Here is a 17,546-nt window from a genome sequence, read left to right as displayed (position 1 = left end):
ATAAAATGGGGTAAAGTTATTTTCAATTTTTATTATTCGCTCATATGGAAACTTTTATCATAAATATTTTTAGTGAAGTTGAAAATGGTTGTTTCAACTCTTTTCTTGATTTGCTTATTGTCTACAATAATCTGAAAGATTATTCATTTGAATTTTTTGTTACAAAGAGACTGCAAAATTAAGAGAAGTTGTACTCGAATTACGAAAAGGTCTCTTAGCCTCTACTTCAAAAATGAAAAGAAAGATGGAAAGAAAGAAACAAGAAAAACAGATTAGCAATTCAATTAAATGATGGAATTTGTTCACCCCAAGCATTGAGCAATTGAGATTTTGATTTTACTCAACCTTTAGAGAGACCACCAAGCCTGAGTTCAAGATCCAAATCATGTAAGGAGGTAGAGCTAAGTCCAATTACCTCTGATTGAATATGTTGATGATGATGATTTTCTACCAAATTACTCGACTTCACATAAAATTGTATCGTCGACGTTTCATCATCAGTTTTTCTCCTCTTGCATCCTGCCACCACCCCCGGGTCATCTTGATCGTCATCGTGATAAAACAAACTCGACGTCGTCGGCTGAGATGGACCAAAACCACCAAAATTCAACCCCTCATCCAAAACCCCAATTCCCACATGATGTTTGTCCCTAACCCTAGAACAAGAACTCCCGATCACATCTTTCCCCAGAGCCTTTGAATCCGATCGACCACCACAAGAAGCTGTTACTGCGGACGAAGGATTAGGGTTAGGTAAAGTTGAAAGATTGTGATGAGAAGAAGAAGAAGAAGAAGGGGATTGAAACAAGGACAAGGAATTAGTAGTAGTAGTGAAATTAGGGTCATTGTTGTTATTTGAGGATTGGTTTAACATGGCCCTATCTCTTCTATGAACGTTCATGTGGCCACCCAAAGCTTGAGCTGAACGAAATTCTCTTCTACAAAAAGAGCAAGAATAAGAGGTTGGTGGCCAAACACAAGGTCCAAGACGAGCAGCATCTTCAGCAAAAGCTTGTTCTTCCCATGACAATAATGAATAATCTTCATATTGGAAAGAGGTTTTTGTTTTTGAACCTTCAAAATTAACATCATCAAGATCATCTTTTTCTCTTTCTCTATCTTCTTCTTCTTCTTCTTCTTTTTGTTTCCTCCACATCCAATTCAATCTCTCTCTGCCTTTACAAGATTCAGAATTTTGGAATTTCAAGAAAAATTCATAGGGTTTTGGGTTTTTTTTTTTTTTTTTTGAGGGGAATCTTTCAGATAGAGAGAGAGAGAGATCAGGTGGGGTAGCTAACACTACAAGTATACAAAATTGCTCAGACTAACACTGCAAACTGATATATCTCTTGGGGATATGGAAATAATTTGAAAGAAACTCATTTTTAATTTAATAGTTAAAATACTATTTTAGTCCATAAATTTTTTAACCCTATCATCTATTTTCTATCTAATTTTAATCTTTCTACATTAATAAATCTTAAATTACATCTTATTACTAGAATTTTAATTTTTTTGTTGATTTTTTAAAACAATCATTTATCTATATAAAATTTTACTCTAAATTTTGAAAAACATATTTACATATTGTGTCTTTCTTGCATGAATTGAATTTTTTATTATTACTTAACCAATTTTGGCAAAATTTAACTTTGATCTATTAAAAATTTTGAACAAATTGCTTATTCTCTTCTCTAGCGGATATATATTGTTGTATTTTTTTCTTTTTATTCAAAATTAGCACAATTCGTTTACATAGTGCTTTGTACTATTAGAAAATCAAATGTTATATGAAATATGTATCGATTATTTTAAGTATTGTAATTTTTTCTATTTAACCTCTTGTCATTTGTAACGTTCATACAACAATTAATATAATAGTTCATACTTCATATGTACGATCAACTTAAGATTAAAAATTTGATTCTTTTACCACAACGATTAAGTTAAATAATTAGATATATAGGAACTAATTAAGAATTTTAATTTATTTTTTCGAGTGGATCAGTACATATAAAGTTAAATATTGTTTTTGAGATGATGGATATGTGGAGACAAAGTGAAATGATAGGACTGAAACGTTCTTGAATGTTTGCCAGCAAAATAGTTCGAATGAATTGAAGTTCGTTTTATTATTAATTTATATTTTTTTCTTGTTTTTTTTTTCAATTATCATTGTTTGATTTTGATTGGGAATTATCATAATTAAATATATCTCAATTTTATTTAGTAATGCAATGAATTATTGTCTCGTTTGTTATTGATGTCCTTGGCTAGGCCAAGATGCAGCCCAAGTCAAGCTTCAGCTTTGATTTTTTCCAACACATGTATTTTTTAAAGTGCTATTTTATTTAGTGAAACCTAAACCATCAAAATGAAGGTAAATTGTTCGGTGAAAAATCCAAGTTTAGAATGTAAATATTGAATCTTAGAAGTCAAATTCAAATTTCAAAGTATAATTATATTGATAATAATAATAATGTTGCTTGGAAAGAACATGATGGGTTACTTTTTAGATAAAGATAGAAGAAAAATAATTTCAATCAACATGTTTTTGTACGTCATACACTTGAGACATTTTGATTTAGAATTATAAAATTGAGTTCTGTAGCATATGTTTATGTACATGTCATAATTAATTAGGATTAATTATTATTCGTAACATTAAAAAATTGTAATAATCAAAATGTAAGAGGGTTTTATGTGCTGGCTATTTTGGCACTTTTCATAATTAGTAGAAACCAATGTCCTTGAACAATTCATATGGTAAAGAGGAATTTTTACTTGAATTTGGATAATTATAAAGTTATTTTGGCATTATGTTTGGCATAGAGATAGTTATATATTAATTAGCTTGCACGATTAGGTTTGAAATCATATGTCATAGTTTCTTAAGTTAATTGCAGCATACAAATATTTACTCAATCCAAAAGAAGTTGATTTTAAGATATATAAGATTCACGATTAATTAGTTCAAACATATAAAAATATTTTAGGTTAGAAATTAAATCATTTAAGCCTAGTTGTTGTAGGAAAAAATTACATTTTTTTAATCTTAATAATTGTGGATTATGAGACTGAATAATCGATTTTCATTTGTTGTTAACTTAGGTTTTCGTCTTGTATCAATGATGGTCAAACTTTGTTATACTTTTATATTTTTTAGAAATAAGAGATTAATTGTACTAAGGTTTGACACCCTACAATGTCGAGCACTTAAAAACAACCCTAACATCAACTACGTCTAATTGCAAAAGAGAAGACGTTATAAATATCACAATTGTTCAATAACCTTAAAAGAAAGTTGAAATAGATAATCTTTAAATGAGAGTTCTGAAATCAACTTCTAACTTAAATATCAAAATATAATAGTTCTTGACATACATCACGTTAATGTACACGTGAAACGCAATTTAAAAAATGAGATCGGATCAGAGAAGCATGTGGAACACAATGCTTATAAGGGGTTTGTGATGACAAACCAATGGGTTGGTTAGTTATTTAATAATTTTCAACCAAAATTGAAGAATACATTGTAGTATTAAATAGTAATAATTGTTGTGTTATCCACATATCAAACTTAAATGAGTTATTATATATCTTACAAATCATTCAAAGAGTTTTGATGTTAAAATTTTATTTTGAAAATTAAAATCAATCCATCATCAACCAATATTTAAATTTTTTTTTTAAAAAAAAAGTATATCTTACACTTTTTTTAATGAAGTAAAATCTTGGTTGTAATATTAAAGAAAAAAACATATTCTTCGATTTCTCTAAAAATATGGACTATGGTCCTTCATAAGTCGAGCCATTCATTGTGGGCTTTTCAGGAATCTTTGAGGCCCAGCCCTAAAATCGACCCAAACAAAATAAATTCTTTTCTTTTCTTTTCTTTTTTCTTAAAGAAATCTATAATGAATTAGATATGGCAAAAAGTTTAATTTGAATTATTAAATGAATGTTTTGAATATCATATCATAAATTTTAACCAACTAAATATATTCTTAATTAGAAATTCACCCGGGTTGGTTTCAAATCAAATTCTATCAAACATAAAATAGTATTCTTTTTTCTAAAAAAGAGAAAAATAAGAATCTATCAGTATCAGTTGAGTTAGAGTAGATCGACGACTATACAAGAAGAAAAAGACAAATAGAAGCACATACTAAATATTTTAACAATGTTGTGCATTAGTACTCGAGTGTTTGTTCATATCCAAATACATTTTTATTTTTTGTATTTAGCTATTTGTCGTTTTGGTATATTTTAAACTAAGGCTTCTCATTTTAAAATTTTGTCACATTTAATTTAATAATTAACTTAAAATTTTAGTACAAAATTTGAACAAAGGAAAAAAACGAGAGCGACTAACAAACAACCAAAGCATTTTGTTCATACACTAACACAAAGGGTATTTAAATTACATTTTTTTTTTTAACATCAAAGGTACTTTTATATTCTTAAAAGTTGAAGAGTATGTTTGAATGTTGTTTAAAGTTTATAAATATTTTTGCAACTTAAAGTTTAAAAGTATTTATTATATATAAAAATATAAAAGTTATCGATGATAGAGCCTTTTTTTTTCATTTAAGCTAAACCTTCAAACTCCAAAGATTATAAAAAATCAGTCCATTCCTAAAAATGAAAAATACATACATCCATTCTAAGTTATATTTTATCTTGTGTGCATCTCACTCAATTGTCTAATAATAACTTATCATACGTCAATTTTTCTTACATTGCATCTATAAGTACTTGTAACTCTTGCTCTAGTCGTAGATAACGACTTGTATAAAAAAGTGATATAAATAAAACAAGGACTTGTGGCTTTGTTGCTTATATATATGTGTATTATTTGAGACTCAAGCTTTTCAATTTTAGAAGCTAGAAGGGCGGCAAATAATTGCTTAGCTATATATACTATGATCTATATATACCTCTTTCACCTAAATAATTCCTAAAGGCTACTATTCATCTCTTTTCTAATCCTTCTATACTTTTGTTTTGTATTAAAAATACAATAAAACTCCAATATCCAAATATACAATTTTGAGATCAATAAAACTAAAACCAGCCGGCAAGTCAATGCCTTTCTTTTCAATATATTATGCATAAATAAATAATACTTCATAGTGCATTCTTTTTAGCTATTGCAAATGCTTCAAATTTCAATACATTATTGTAATAAAATGCTTGACGTATGTATTTACAATATATAGATATGCCTTGAGATTATCTCTTTCTCTCTCTCTCTCTTTTTTTTTTTTTTTTTTTTTTGCTTGTCTTTATATTTCTTGACCTATTTTTTAATTTTAGAGGAGTATGCACTATATATTATTTTTGGTTGTCCATGTTTTTTGTCATAATAATATAACTTTGTGAATAATTATGTATATATTTAAGAAATTTTGATTGAATTCCACACTTGGATGTTTGTTAAAATGGTAAGCTATGATTAACCTTCTTTTGCGTAGATTTTGATATAAAATGTAACGAACAAAACTCACCGATACAGTGATAGAAGTTAGAAATGTCAAAATCAATCTAAGTAATGATAATCATAATTTTTTTGAAAAAGCAAAAACAAAAATGGTGTTTATTATATTCAAGATATGTGTTATTATAGGGAAGAAAACAAACAAAAACAAAATACCAATTTTGAGAGAGGGAAGAAATAAATTGTGGGGATCTCTCGTGTTTGGGTACCCAAGAACAGAGTTGAAATCCATTCCCTTATCTCTTGCTTCCATTTCTTTCTTCAATTCAATTCATCGCTCATGAGTTCCCCACTTCAAAGATGGTCTCTCAATGGCTTCACTGCTCTCGTTACTGGCGGAACTCGAGGCATTGGGTCAGCTGCATGCTCTTAATCAATATCCTTAATAATCCCTAAACTTTCGTATCGTTTTCTTATGCTCTTACTTTTTCTTTTTGCTTGAAACTTTCTTAGATACGCCATAGTTGAAGAACTTGCTTCACTTGGTGCATCCGTACACACTTGTTCACGTAACCAAACAGAGATTGACCAAAGGCTTCAGGAATGGCAACAAAAAGGCTTCAAAGTTACTGCCTCTGTTTGTGATCTCACTTCATCTTCTCAGCGTCAGCAACTCATTGACACTGTTTCTTCCATCTTCAATGGAACCCTTAACATCCTTGTAATTCTCTCTTTAATTTTTTTTATTTTTTAAACAAACCCAAATGAGTTTTTTTCGAAATTCTGAATTTGGGTTTTTTGGTTTTAAGGTCAACAACGCAGGGACAGTGACAATGAAAACAGCAACAGAGTACACAACTGAGGATTACAATTACATGATGAGTACAAATTTCGAGGCGCCATATCATCTCTCCCAAATTTCTCATCCAATTTTGAAGGCTTCTGGCTATGGAAGTATTGTGTTTGTGTCGTCCATTGCAGGAGTTACTGCTTTACCAAGAATTTCAATCTATGCAGCAACGAAAGGTAAGTATTTGAATAGATAATTTAATTTGTGGGTAATTAAAGACTAATCATGAAATTATTTGGGTGATTTGTATTTTCAGGGGCAATCAACCAAATAACGAAGAACTTGGCGTGTGAATGGGCAAAGGATAATATACGTATCAACACGGTGGCGCCATGGGGGGTTAGGACAACAATTTCCACACCGGATGCGGCGGCTGTGGAGGAGTATGGGCGGTTGATTGGGCGGACACCAGCGGGGCGACTTGGTGAGCCGGAGGAGATATCGTCGGTGGTGGCATTTTTGTGTCTTCCTGCGGCTTCCTATGTCAGTGGGCAGATCATTTGTGTGGACGGTGGCTACACTGCCGGTGGGTGGTAACTGGTAAGGCAAACAAACCTATAGAAAATTGCGAAGTCACCTATTCAATACACTATGTAACTTTGTTGTGAAAGAGACAAAAATAAACAAAACTTGGAAATTGTGCATGTGCAGACTCTGATGTGTTATTGAATCATAAACTTTGAATGTAGACTCATTTAATATTTAGAACAAAAAATGTATAGAATCGAAATTGGAAGTTTTAGATTTATTTCTTAGATACCGTTAAAAGTTTCACTTACCATTAATGAAAATAGTACAAATGATCAAATTTGAAACGAATTTAAGAGATGTGTGTAAGTTGAAATCAAAGACAAAGGGTTCTATCGATGGCCACACACCTCCACTATGTGGTTTCTTTGCCACTAGAACGGTCCGGATATGGAGCTCTGATGAATGAGAAGATTGATTTGACTTTCTTTGGAAGCGGTAGAATTCTAAACTTTTTGACATCTCTAAAGTTGTAAATTAAGATCAAATCATAAACCTTAGAATTAGATTATTAAAATAGATTAAGAAACCTTTGATATGATATTCAAGTTTGTTTAATAAGAGTCTATTCGGCTACGTCGGATGACAATGGAAATTTATGAATGAGCGAAATAGAGCCCATGGGTCGCTTCGGTTTAGTTATCTTTAGAGCCTAATTGAGCTCGGCCTTTGAAAAAGTGGGCTTGGGCCCAATATTTTATAGACCCAGCTTTCTCCCATGGATTTACCTTCAGTAAGACTTACTCACGACTTAATGCTTAGAACAAAAACTTAATTAGTCCGTACGATTATTTAATTTGGAATAGTTGAAAATATAGACGGATGATTCAAATAAACTCATTTTTATTTAATCATTTTTTAAAAATTTATCTCCAAATGTTAATTTAGGGAGAAAAACAATATTAACAAAGAAAAAAGAGGTGGAAGATATCCCTTTTATATAATTAAACAATGTTAAAACTTATGACTTTTGAGATTCTACCCTTAGATATAATTAAAGACTCATAAATGGTGAAGAATTAGACTTTTCAAACTTAGTAGTGTATGTACTAAAAAGTATTTAAATTTCCTTTAACCATTAATATTGAAGTATAAATGCTATGATTAATGAGAAAGAGAATAATTTGAATGGGCGTTGGGGAGAGAGTCAGAGAGCTCAACTAGAACATTGTATTAAAAACTAAAAAATGATTGTCAAATTAAAATTTGAATGTAGACATAATAATTACTAAGCTGAATTGTTTATATATTTATATGTTATCCTAAGTTGATGAATTATAAAAGAAAAAATGAATCTCGTGGTTCGGACCTCACCATAATAATTGAATATTTACATATTAAAATGATGCAATTTTTAGTTCATATAATTAAGTTAAGAAAAATCGAGCGAGAGTGATCTCTCTCTTCCTTCATTTGTTGTGAATCAAATCGAAAGTCGAAACCCAACCCAGCTGCCATGGCCAACATTAGAAACCAAAGATGGTCACTCAAGGGGATGACCGCTCTCGTCACCGGCGGAAGCCGCGGCATCGGGTACTCCTAATTTTCAGTCTTTATTTTCGTTACGCCGATTCATCGAACTCCTGTAATGTTTTTTCTTTCTTCAGACGAGCCACGGTGGAAGAACTTGCAGAATTCGGGGCCAGGGTTCACACATGCTGTCGAAGCCAAGAAGATTTAGACAAATGTTTGAAAGAATGGGAAGCAATGGGCTTCAAAGTGAGTGGCTCTGTATGCGATGTCCAAAGCAAAGAACAGAGGAAGAAGCTGATGGAAACCGTTTCCTCACTCTTCAATGGGACCCTAAACATTCTGGTAATTAACTCCCAAGAAAAAAAAAACGAAAGTTTTGATTTTTGGATTTTGGATTTTGGATTTTGGATTTTGATCGATTATTTGAGTTAGGTGAATAATGCTGGGAGAACGTTGTCGTCGTTGAAGTCGACGGTAGAAGTAACAGAGGAAGATATTTCAAGTGTAATGAGTACAAATTTTGAGTCGTCGTTCCATTTTAGCCAACTTGCATATCCATTACTAAAGGCTTCTGGTAATGGAAGCATTGTGTTCATATCCTCTGTTTCAGGCTTAACGGCCCTTCCTTTCTCTACTCCATATGCTGCTTCTAAAGGTAACCCACAAATTTCTTCACCTTTACCCACCTTATTTTGAATTTGAATTTGTGTTCTTATAACATGAATTTGTGTTCTTATAACATGAATTTGTTGATGAAGCTGCCATAAATCAAATCACAAAGAACTTGGCATGTGAATGGGCAAAAGATAACATCCGTACAAACGCAGTGGCTCCATGGATCATCAAAACTCGCCTTGTCGAGCGTTCCAATGTACAAACTTTCATTCATTATCGATATCTCTTTCAATTCGATCCAAGTTTATTAATTATTTTTTTAACTTTTTTATTATTTTTCAGGATGATCCAATGCATGTAAAAGGAATAGAGCAACTATTGTCAGTAACGCCTCTTAAACGGGCAGGGGAACCACATGAAGTTTCGTCAATGGTTGTTTTCCTTTGTCTTCCAGCTGCGTCTTATATTACTGGACAACTTTTTGTTATTGATGGAGGCCACACTGTCAAGGCTTACCCCATACCCGATCTCTGAAACTAAACAAAACTAGTCTTTGTATTTCTCTATGTAATTTTAATCAATTTTAAAATTAGTATGGACTTGAATCTTTAGACTATATACAATCAATCTAATTTCCAATCACTCATCGTACACCAAGGGATCTGTAGGTTTAATTCCAAAACGGTAGTTTGATCAATCTCTGAAACTTGTGAATCTATCTTTCTCAACAATTCAATAAGCAGAGAAAACAATCTCATGAAAGATGAAATTTTGTTTAATATTGACGTATATACATCAGTAATGATACATGTAGGTGTTCGTGTTTCTGAGTCTTTTCCTTTTAATCAAATTCTAATTGACAAGAAAACATTACTAGAACAATAGATGTTTCACACTTGATGAACTTCATCGTCATATCTGCTTGATATGGAAGATGTGGCTCAGATCTTGCATGAAATAGGATTTCTTTTGCGCTGGAGCAGATGCATTAGAGGCCAGAAAACATCCATTCTATGAAAGCCCCTTGGAGCCTGTGAAGAAATTGATACAAATTTTCAATTTGAATTATAACTAACTTCACATTTGCCAATTTAGGTGGAAGTATTAACTGCCTACCTCAACGATGAAATAAGCCCACGAGTTGTTTGAATGGCGTTCGATCACACCCTTCAATATTGTTAAATCCAAATTTCGAATTATTTGAGTGATCTCTAAGAACAGTCCCATGTCATTGCATAGCATCTATAGGATGATGAAATTGAATACATTGTTAAAACACAAGCATGCAGCTTATGAGAAAAGACATTTAAGAGGAAACCGACGAAAACCTTTATAAGCATGTGTCCCTGGTATTCCAGATCCTCTACAACTATGGGGCAAACTTGAAGTTCACTCCCAATATCAAACGCCCATGTCCAACTAGTCCCATTTGGTTGAACACCCTCATTTTCAAGATCAGTGCAATTCTCAGAATCAAAATCCTATAAAAGCATTTGAAGGCATTTTAGCGCACAAGTAATTTATTAAAATTCTAATGTTAGAAGGCGTTTATTTTGATGTAGAGCACAATCCTTTTCCTAACCTCTTGTTGGGCTAGTTGCTTTAGTTTCTCAGCTCGGTCAGTTACTCGTTGTAAGTATAGCATGTGCTTTATAGTTTTCTCTAAGAGACCGTCAATGCTACACTGTTTACCGTTAGACAAAAAGCAAACTTAGGGAAAAGAAGCAAATAAAACTCAAATCGACACACCGCAACAGTTCTCAAGACACCGTACCTTACCACCATTTGGGACAATTTGTCGTAACTCTTTGATACGATCCTGGATCAATTGTCTATCCCTCGGTCTTTGTCTTGTATTAGACGTAACTTTGATCTGTCGGCTTGAATTGGAACGTTTCATCCCTTTCCTATGCTGAGCCATGTCACGGTCACGTTCTTCCCGCTCGTTAACAACTAGAGAATTTGATGTAGACAAACTAGTTAAATTCTTCCTGCCGGTTGCAGTCGTTGTGGATTCAGGAATATTCCAAAGGGCTGGATCATTCACCACTATTGTGCTTGATTCAGATTGATATGTGTTAGTAGAAAGACACGGTTTTGCTACCAAGTCGGCAATTCTGGCATTGATTGTGTTATTCGAAAAAGTATCATCTGAAATATCCTCTGCACTTATCATAGCTTCCAGGAGATGCTCAATATCACCTTCCTTTAAATCTCGACTGCACAACATACTTGAGGTATTGTCTTTGACTGTACTAGATGGATCGTACGAGAACTCATTAGTATGTTTCTGTGCAAGAAGTACTGGTCCTAGTGCTTTCTGTAGTTCACAGTCATCAGGAAAGCTAAAGAAATTGTCTGCAATGCCATATTCTTTCTTAGTCGCAAGATTATGTCCAGATTGTTGTCCAACTACATTGTCCAGAGAATAAGAGTGAAAAATGTGGGGGTTACTCTCAAACAATCCAGTCTCGTGGTTTCTCAACTGACTGCCAAGAGGAAGCAATGATTCCAGAGAAATAAAATCGGAAAATTCCACTTCACCAGTACTAACAGATTGATAAAGTGGAGCAAATAGTTCTTCCATATTAGTCCTGTGAATGTCACTTTTATGTCCTTTTTCACAGTGAAGAGTCTCGGGCCTAATTCTTCTAGATACGGTCAGCACATCTTGAATGGTTACACACTGATTAAAAGTCGACACTGGTGGCTTAATATCATGAATAGCCCCATGATTTTCAGCCTCCAGCATATAAGTGGTAAAGTTTGTTTGCTCATCCAAGCTCTCAAAGGGCCTAGGGACAACTGATGCACAGGCATCTCCATCCACAAAGTTAATGTCATTGAATCTGTCTTTGATATAAGCAACCACTGATAAATTTTCGGTAACCTGAGATTCAATAGGACAGAAAAGCCGAGTATGAGATGAATATTGGTAGAATTTAATTAAGTGGGGAGGAATCAAATTATTGTTTCTCAAAGTATTACACCCGAGGAGCTCTTTAAACAATCAATAGACTTAACAGTTAAATAAATAAGGAAACTTTTGATAGCACACACCCAAGTTCAGAAAATACGCACCATTTGCAAAGAGCCAAGCTGCAACACTCCAAAAGGAAGAAGGGGCACCAATAGAATAGTCTGCAAATGAATACTTGATCTTTTAGTTGAAAGCAATAACATGTGCTTTACGTGAATAGAGAACTATTCAAATGTGTTAAATCACCCCTGGGACATTTGACCCAAAAGTTTAAACTAAAGGATGAAGGTAAATTTAACATTACATCATCTAATACTTCTAACAGGTGGACTTCAAATATATAGAAGGCTAAACAAGTAAAAATCGATATTCGTTGGGAATTCTTGGACCACCTACACGAAATCTCTTATTGATCTAAAACCTTAAGTTGATGGATGAAGGTAAATTTAATATTATATTATCTAACAAAATGTTCAAATAGGAATATGCAAGCTAGGGAATATTTTTTATTCCCAACAACATGTTGTAAAATCATGACTTGTCAAAGGCACCTAGAAGTAAAGAAAGGAGGGGGGAAAATTTATACTACCTTGATACCAGATGCATATTGAATTATCCATTCAGTAGGGCCCTGCAACATAGACGCAGTAAATAATGTTATTCCCCATTTTTTACCCTTCTCATATGGAAACAAAAGTGAAATTAGCACACCTCATAAATAGAAGCAGATGATAAATTCCTAGCAAAAATATCTTCAAGAAAAACCCAACTATGATTTCCTGAACTTGCCGCGCTTCCCACAGTCCTGATGTACAGTTTGAATAAGATAAAAATTAGGCACATAGACAAAAATATTTGAAAGAGCAGTGTATCTTAGGCATTGTTAACTCACTAAAGTAATTCTAAGAAATATGAAGGTTGCAAGGACTGATGGTAATGGACCCACAACTGCAAAGTAAAGTCCAAGGTAGGCATAAGATGATAGTCATGGCAGTAATCAAATCAGCCAAGTCCTCAAAACCTTCATTTTAAGATTCAGAATGGAAAAATCCAAACAAAAATCAAAATTAGCAAGAAAAGTAAATATTTGCCAAGTTTGAGACACATCAATTTTGTTGGGAAAAGTAGAAACACAAAAGATGTAAGAAAATGACAATATGACTTTACCCTTCTCCCAGGGCATATTGAAGGCAAAACATATCAGCCACTGCTGGTTCAACTGAACAACTTCCAGAATCGCCATCATACGTATTTGTTCCATAGTATGAAGTAGCATGTTGATCGGCCTCTCTTATCATTCTATACTCTATGTTTCCGACATGTTTTTCCAATTTTGAATAATTGCAATACCCATCTTCCCAAGCCAATATCCTGATAATAATCCAAGGTTTCGAAATTAATCATCGTAATTACTGATAATGGAATTGATGCATAAGCATATAGATACATCAAGAGACTTACGGTGGAGTTTGATAATTAATCTTCCAAAAGACAGCATAAATCCATTGTGAATGAGTGCAAAGACTTTTCAAGAGATGATTGAGAGACAAAGTTTCCATTCTTCGCTTGAACGATTTACAAATAAGCAGAACAAATTCAAAACTAACAAAGTATAGATTACTCAAAATGGGAGGAAAAAAACAAAAGGCTTCACTAGCTGCCGCTATAAGAACCCCGACCCGCCTGTTTAATTCTCAAACCCGCACGTCGTTTAATTGGTGGCCCAGTTGAAGCTAACAGCCATAATCCCATCGCTGAAGAAAAACCCCCGCCCCCCTCTAATTTACTCTACCACTATCAAATACAGTTAAAATGTAGAAGAAGCAGGAAAGGAGTGAGTATCATTGACAACTTGGAATTCAGTCTCCATCAGAAATGAAAATGGAAGTAGATGGAATCAGATAATTCTTAGCGAAAAGAATTACGGTAGTTTCAGTAGAATACAAAAACAATGGGGTTTCTGAGTAAGGTTGATATAAAGAAGAATTGTGAACTTTATGGAGCTCCCGCTTTCTGGGAAACGAATCAAGAGCAAAAAGAGACACAAAGAGTTACCGAGATTGATGAAATATTTAGGTTGAGAATCAGAGAATTGGAGACAGTTCAAATTCAGTTGATTCCATGGCCTGTCTCTTTCGTTCTTTGTGCAGAGAAGAAAATAGAAAAGAGACTGAATGAGAGAAATGGAGCGGCCGATTGCCCACTGCCGATTGGCCTTTTCCCAATTCACGCGCAATCACACCTTTTATATAGCCAACCCCCGCCACCCGTCACCGGTCACTGATCGCCAAGTGCCTATGTATATTATTATTCTTATTTCCTTTTAATTCAACTATTAGATTGATTTACCATATAGAAAATAAAAATTAAAAAGTATAAACCTTATATAGAATAAACCAATATGACATTAGCTAGTGGAGATTTATATTTTTATCTTCTATTTGATTAATCAAATAATTTATAGAATGATATATAATTTTTGAAATTCTAAAATGATTTATTTTTGGATCTATCAACTCATCCTTATTTGCAAAATGAATTATCTTCCATCCATTAAAATTAATCTTTCAACAATTCAACTAATCAAATACTTAATCATACTTTCTTTAGACATTCAACCACTTTTTGGAAATCAAACTAATAATGTAACCGAGACATTTAAGATTTTATTTAATACTTAATATTATATACAAAATTTTCAGATTTTTATCACTTTAATTGATTTTTTTTAGAAAGATCAAAGTCTATAATAAGGCTTTGAATGTTCTGATTCTAAAATTCAAGACCATAATTAAATAGAAACTTTCATAATGAAGAAGTCTACTTCTTCAAATTATTATTTTCTTTGTCTTTTTTAGTATGATTCAAACTATTATTATATTGTTTTTTTGGGTCGCATCATTGCAAATGAATAAGATATTATTTTCAATAAACCTACTTTTGTAAAAAAAATTATAAAACATAGTGATCCTTAGCTTTTCCTTGCCGACTACACCTAACTATCTCTATGTCATTACATTGAATTAAATTACGTAATGAAAGGAAAATAATTTATATTAAATACTTTATGAATAGAATAGTTCGTTTTGATGAATGTTTCTTCACTTCTCCTTGCCCTTTTATCTTCAGTTCTTTCCACTCCATTTGTAGTTGACAATTAAAAGTTGAATATAAAGTAAAGGCATGAGACTTAGATGGCCGATCCTTCAATCACGTTGCTATATACTGAATATTCTTTTTGTAAAGTATTATATTAATATTGTATGCATTGTTATGTTCTTCGATAGGAGGATAATAAAGTTATTCATGCTTTTGCAGTTTTGACATCATCTCAAAATCATTCTTTACATATATAGAAGGCTTTTCTAAATTGTATTTTTCATCCAGTTAGAAGGGTTAAAAAAGTGTTTTAAGTTTTTTTATTTGAGTAGATATATTTATTTAGATATTTAGAAATAATCTAATATAAGAATTGAGAGCATAGCAAGCACATATATATATATATATACATACAATAAACGCATGTGGCACCGACGACTTTTGAAGAGCCATTTTAATTGGAAAATAAAAGTGATTAATTAAATCTAGAGATTTGAAATGGGATGATAGTGATGGGGCATTTTGGGATTCATTGAATTTACTACTTTTTATTTTATTTTCCTTTCTTTGGGCCATTAAATCCAATTAATTAAACTTATTATGTGGAAATATGATTTTGCCAATTAAAGGAATATTCTCCACATCCTATCATTTTCCCACATACTCACACTCCTAATCTAACACTATCATTATTATGTTACATTTGGACCCCATCCACCACTTTTTTCTTTTTCCTTCTTAACATTTCATATGTTATAAATTATAAAAAGAAAAAAAAAAAAAAACAAGCTGTGAAATTAATGCATTTCATAGTTATGGTATTTATAGGAAGACATTGATTTCAATGTTAAAAAATAAGCATACTAAATGGTTTAAAATGGACAAAATGAAAACTATAATACCATTTAAATAAGAAGATCAAGTTGACAATTTTAGTTTTAAAAAAATGGGAAAAAAAGTTGAGAAAGTTAGGATCCACGAAGTTGAAGAAAGCAACTAATGGAGAAATTAGAACCACAATTAGCACAAATGTTCTTTTTCTCTACTTTATTTTATTTTTAATTAAACAAAGTAGTAATTAATTAATGTAAAATAAATAGGAAGACAAGTATTAGTAAATTGAAAGTAACGTGAAAATTAAAAATAAATTAGTGGATCGTATGGCTTTGTTTTAATTGGAACATGTGTCTCACTCTGGTTGGATCGTCGGTTATATATATATATTTAGTGTTAAGAAAGGAATAATGAAGTTTTGAATAGGTGTAGAGAATGTAAGATGGAATGGAGACACGTATGGAGGAGAACACGAGAGGGGGGGTTATGAAGAAAGGAAGGTGGAGGGGGTCCGTAATGTTGGAGGGGTGGGTTTAGGGGGTAGCCCACAAAGAAAGGGAGAGGTCTACTTTTATGTAGCGTACGGCGGGGGACCATTTAACATTTGATATGAAAGGAATGCATAAGGGACATAATTCAAAAGCATCCAAATCAGACACATTTCCCCTATTTTTTTTTGCTTTTAAGATGGTTTTGAGTGAACTTTAAGCCACATACCAATCCATCATTTTAATAGTAAAAGCAACATTGCCACTTCACTCTAGGATAACCCTCTCTTATTTTCTCTACTTTTACTTCATCTTTTAATACTAACTTTGTTTCACCGTTTTTTTAGAAATTTGTTTGTTTCATCTTGTGTAGAATGGATATTCAAATCTAGCATTAGAACCACAACATCACCATTACTCTTTTATGCTTAAAGGGTTTAACATGAGATTTTTTTATTATTTAATTATTCTTTTACCATTGTTTTCATAATTCAATCTAAATTTTGAAATACTAGTTGTTATATTGATATATCTATAACTTAAGGAGATTTTGTATGAACACCACAAATATTGTATTTTGTTGACGAATTTATTTGTTATTTTTTTTAATTGCTAAGTGTGGAAATGTAGTCTTAATTTTTGTTATTTGTTGGATAGATGAAACAATGGAGAGGATCACTATCATAAAATAAAGAGAAAAAGGTTAAATAAAAAAGGGAATACATTACATTAATGGCCGTTCTTTTCACACCTAACACAAATACTTCCATTATCAAATTCCCAACCCCTTTGAGTTTTCTTTTCAATATCCTCTTATTCTCTCTTTTTTATTTTCATCTAAATTTAGTCCTAATTCAATCTTTTTTAACAATCCCTAAAATTACTTTATTATATATTTTTCATAAATATGGTCTTAAAATTAGTTTTATAAAGTTAATTTTTATGGAAATTAATAAACTAACAATAATAACGATAATGATTTTCTTAATTCATACACCAACTCCATTTTTTCAATTATAAGGGATATTTTTTATTAATATAAGATTTGAATCTACCACCTAATCCTTCACAAAAATTAACAAAAGAAAGAAATCTAATTAATTTAAAGATTTGTTGAAAATAAAAATATAAGACAAAAAATACGATAAATAAATAGAACAATTTTTTTTATTAATAATAAGATTTGTTAATTTAGCTATTTTGGTATATTTTGTCTTAATTTCCACACTAGTCAATAAT

The 17,546-nt window shown here is 31.9% G+C and overlaps 4 protein-coding genes across 4 annotated transcripts; 2 read left to right on the top strand and 2 right to left on the bottom strand.

The window, feature by feature from the left end:
- Positions 1–340: 340 nt before the first annotated feature.
- On the bottom strand, positions 341–901 carry LOC105435125. Its single transcript, XM_011654537.1, has one exon. The coding sequence runs from the start codon at positions 899–901 to the stop codon at positions 341–343; it is 561 nt and encodes a 186-aa protein (XP_011652839.1).
- A 4,751-nt stretch (positions 902–5,652) lies between these two features.
- Positions 5,653–7,005, top strand: LOC101205728 (tropinone reductase homolog). The gene is made up of 4 exons (XM_004137727.3): positions 5,653–5,854; positions 5,954–6,161; positions 6,250–6,466; positions 6,547–7,005. The coding sequence occupies exons 1-4, from the start codon at positions 5,781–5,783 to the stop codon at positions 6,825–6,827; spliced, it is 780 nt and encodes a 259-aa protein (XP_004137775.1). The 5' UTR covers positions 5,653–5,780; the 3' UTR covers positions 6,828–7,005.
- Positions 7,006–8,084: 1,079 nt separating this feature from the next.
- LOC101206201 (tropinone reductase homolog) lies at positions 8,085–9,548 on the top strand. The gene is made up of 5 exons (XM_004137729.3): positions 8,085–8,351; positions 8,426–8,633; positions 8,724–8,946; positions 9,050–9,162; positions 9,249–9,548. The coding sequence occupies exons 1-5, from the start codon at positions 8,275–8,277 to the stop codon at positions 9,438–9,440; spliced, it is 813 nt and encodes a 270-aa protein (XP_004137777.1). The 5' UTR covers positions 8,085–8,274; the 3' UTR covers positions 9,441–9,548.
- Positions 9,549–9,665: 117 nt separating this feature from the next.
- On the bottom strand, positions 9,666–14,118 carry LOC101203710 (transcription factor EMB1444). The gene is made up of 10 exons (XM_004137880.3): positions 13,348–14,118; positions 13,054–13,257; positions 12,598–12,691; positions 12,476–12,517; positions 11,988–12,047; positions 10,681–11,796; positions 10,489–10,590; positions 10,235–10,387; positions 10,023–10,148; positions 9,666–9,937 (listed from the first exon to the last, which is right to left on the bottom strand). The coding sequence occupies exons 1-10, from the start codon at positions 13,443–13,445 to the stop codon at positions 9,848–9,850; spliced, it is 2,085 nt and encodes a 694-aa protein (XP_004137928.2). The 5' UTR covers positions 13,446–14,118; the 3' UTR covers positions 9,666–9,847.
- Between the last annotated feature and the right edge of the window lie 3,428 nt (positions 14,119–17,546).

The sequence above is a fragment of the Cucumis sativus genome, chromosome 3 (assembly GCF_000004075.3).
Source record: "Cucumis sativus cultivar 9930 chromosome 3, Cucumber_9930_V3, whole genome shotgun sequence".
Lineage (NCBI taxonomy): Eukaryota > Viridiplantae > Streptophyta > Magnoliopsida > Cucurbitales > Cucurbitaceae > Cucumis > Cucumis sativus.
Note: the sequence above shows the minus strand (reverse complement) of the source record. Positions and strands in the feature narration are given on the sequence as shown.

Bases quoted from the DNA above. Each gene is read 5' to 3' on its own strand.
- LOC101206201 (XM_004137729.3), top strand. From the start codon at position 8,275: ATGGCCAACATTAGAAACCAAAGATGGTCACTCAAGGGGATGACCGCT. The intron at 8,352-8,425 runs GTACTCCTAATT...TTCTTTCTTCAG, and splicing joins GGCGGAAGCCGCGGCATCGG to ACGAGCCACGGTGGAAGAAC. The intron at 8,947-9,049 runs GTAACCCACAAA...TTGTTGATGAAG, and splicing joins TCCATATGCTGCTTCTAAAG to CTGCCATAAATCAAATCACA.
- LOC101203710 (XM_004137880.3), bottom strand. From the start codon at position 13,445: ATGGAAACTTTGTCTCTCAATCATCTCTTGAAAAGTCTTTGCACTCAT. The intron at 12,518-12,597 runs GTGTGCTAATTT...TCTATGTTGCAG, and splicing joins CATCTGCTTCTATTTATGAG to GGCCCTACTGAATGGATAAT. The intron at 10,149-10,234 runs GTTTTCGTCGGT...ATCATCCTATAG, and splicing joins AGGGACACATGCTTATAAAG to ATGCTATGCAATGACATGGG.
- LOC105435125 (XM_011654537.1), bottom strand. From the start codon at position 901: ATGAACGTTCATAGAAGAGATAGGGCCATGTTAAACCAATCCTCAAAT.
- LOC101205728 (XM_004137727.3), top strand. From the start codon at position 5,781: ATGAGTTCCCCACTTCAAAGATGGTCTCTCAATGGCTTCACTGCTCTC. The intron at 5,855-5,953 runs GTCAGCTGCATG...AAACTTTCTTAG, and splicing joins GGCGGAACTCGAGGCATTGG to ATACGCCATAGTTGAAGAAC. The intron at 6,162-6,249 runs GTAATTCTCTCT...TTTGGTTTTAAG, and splicing joins ATGGAACCCTTAACATCCTT to GTCAACAACGCAGGGACAGT.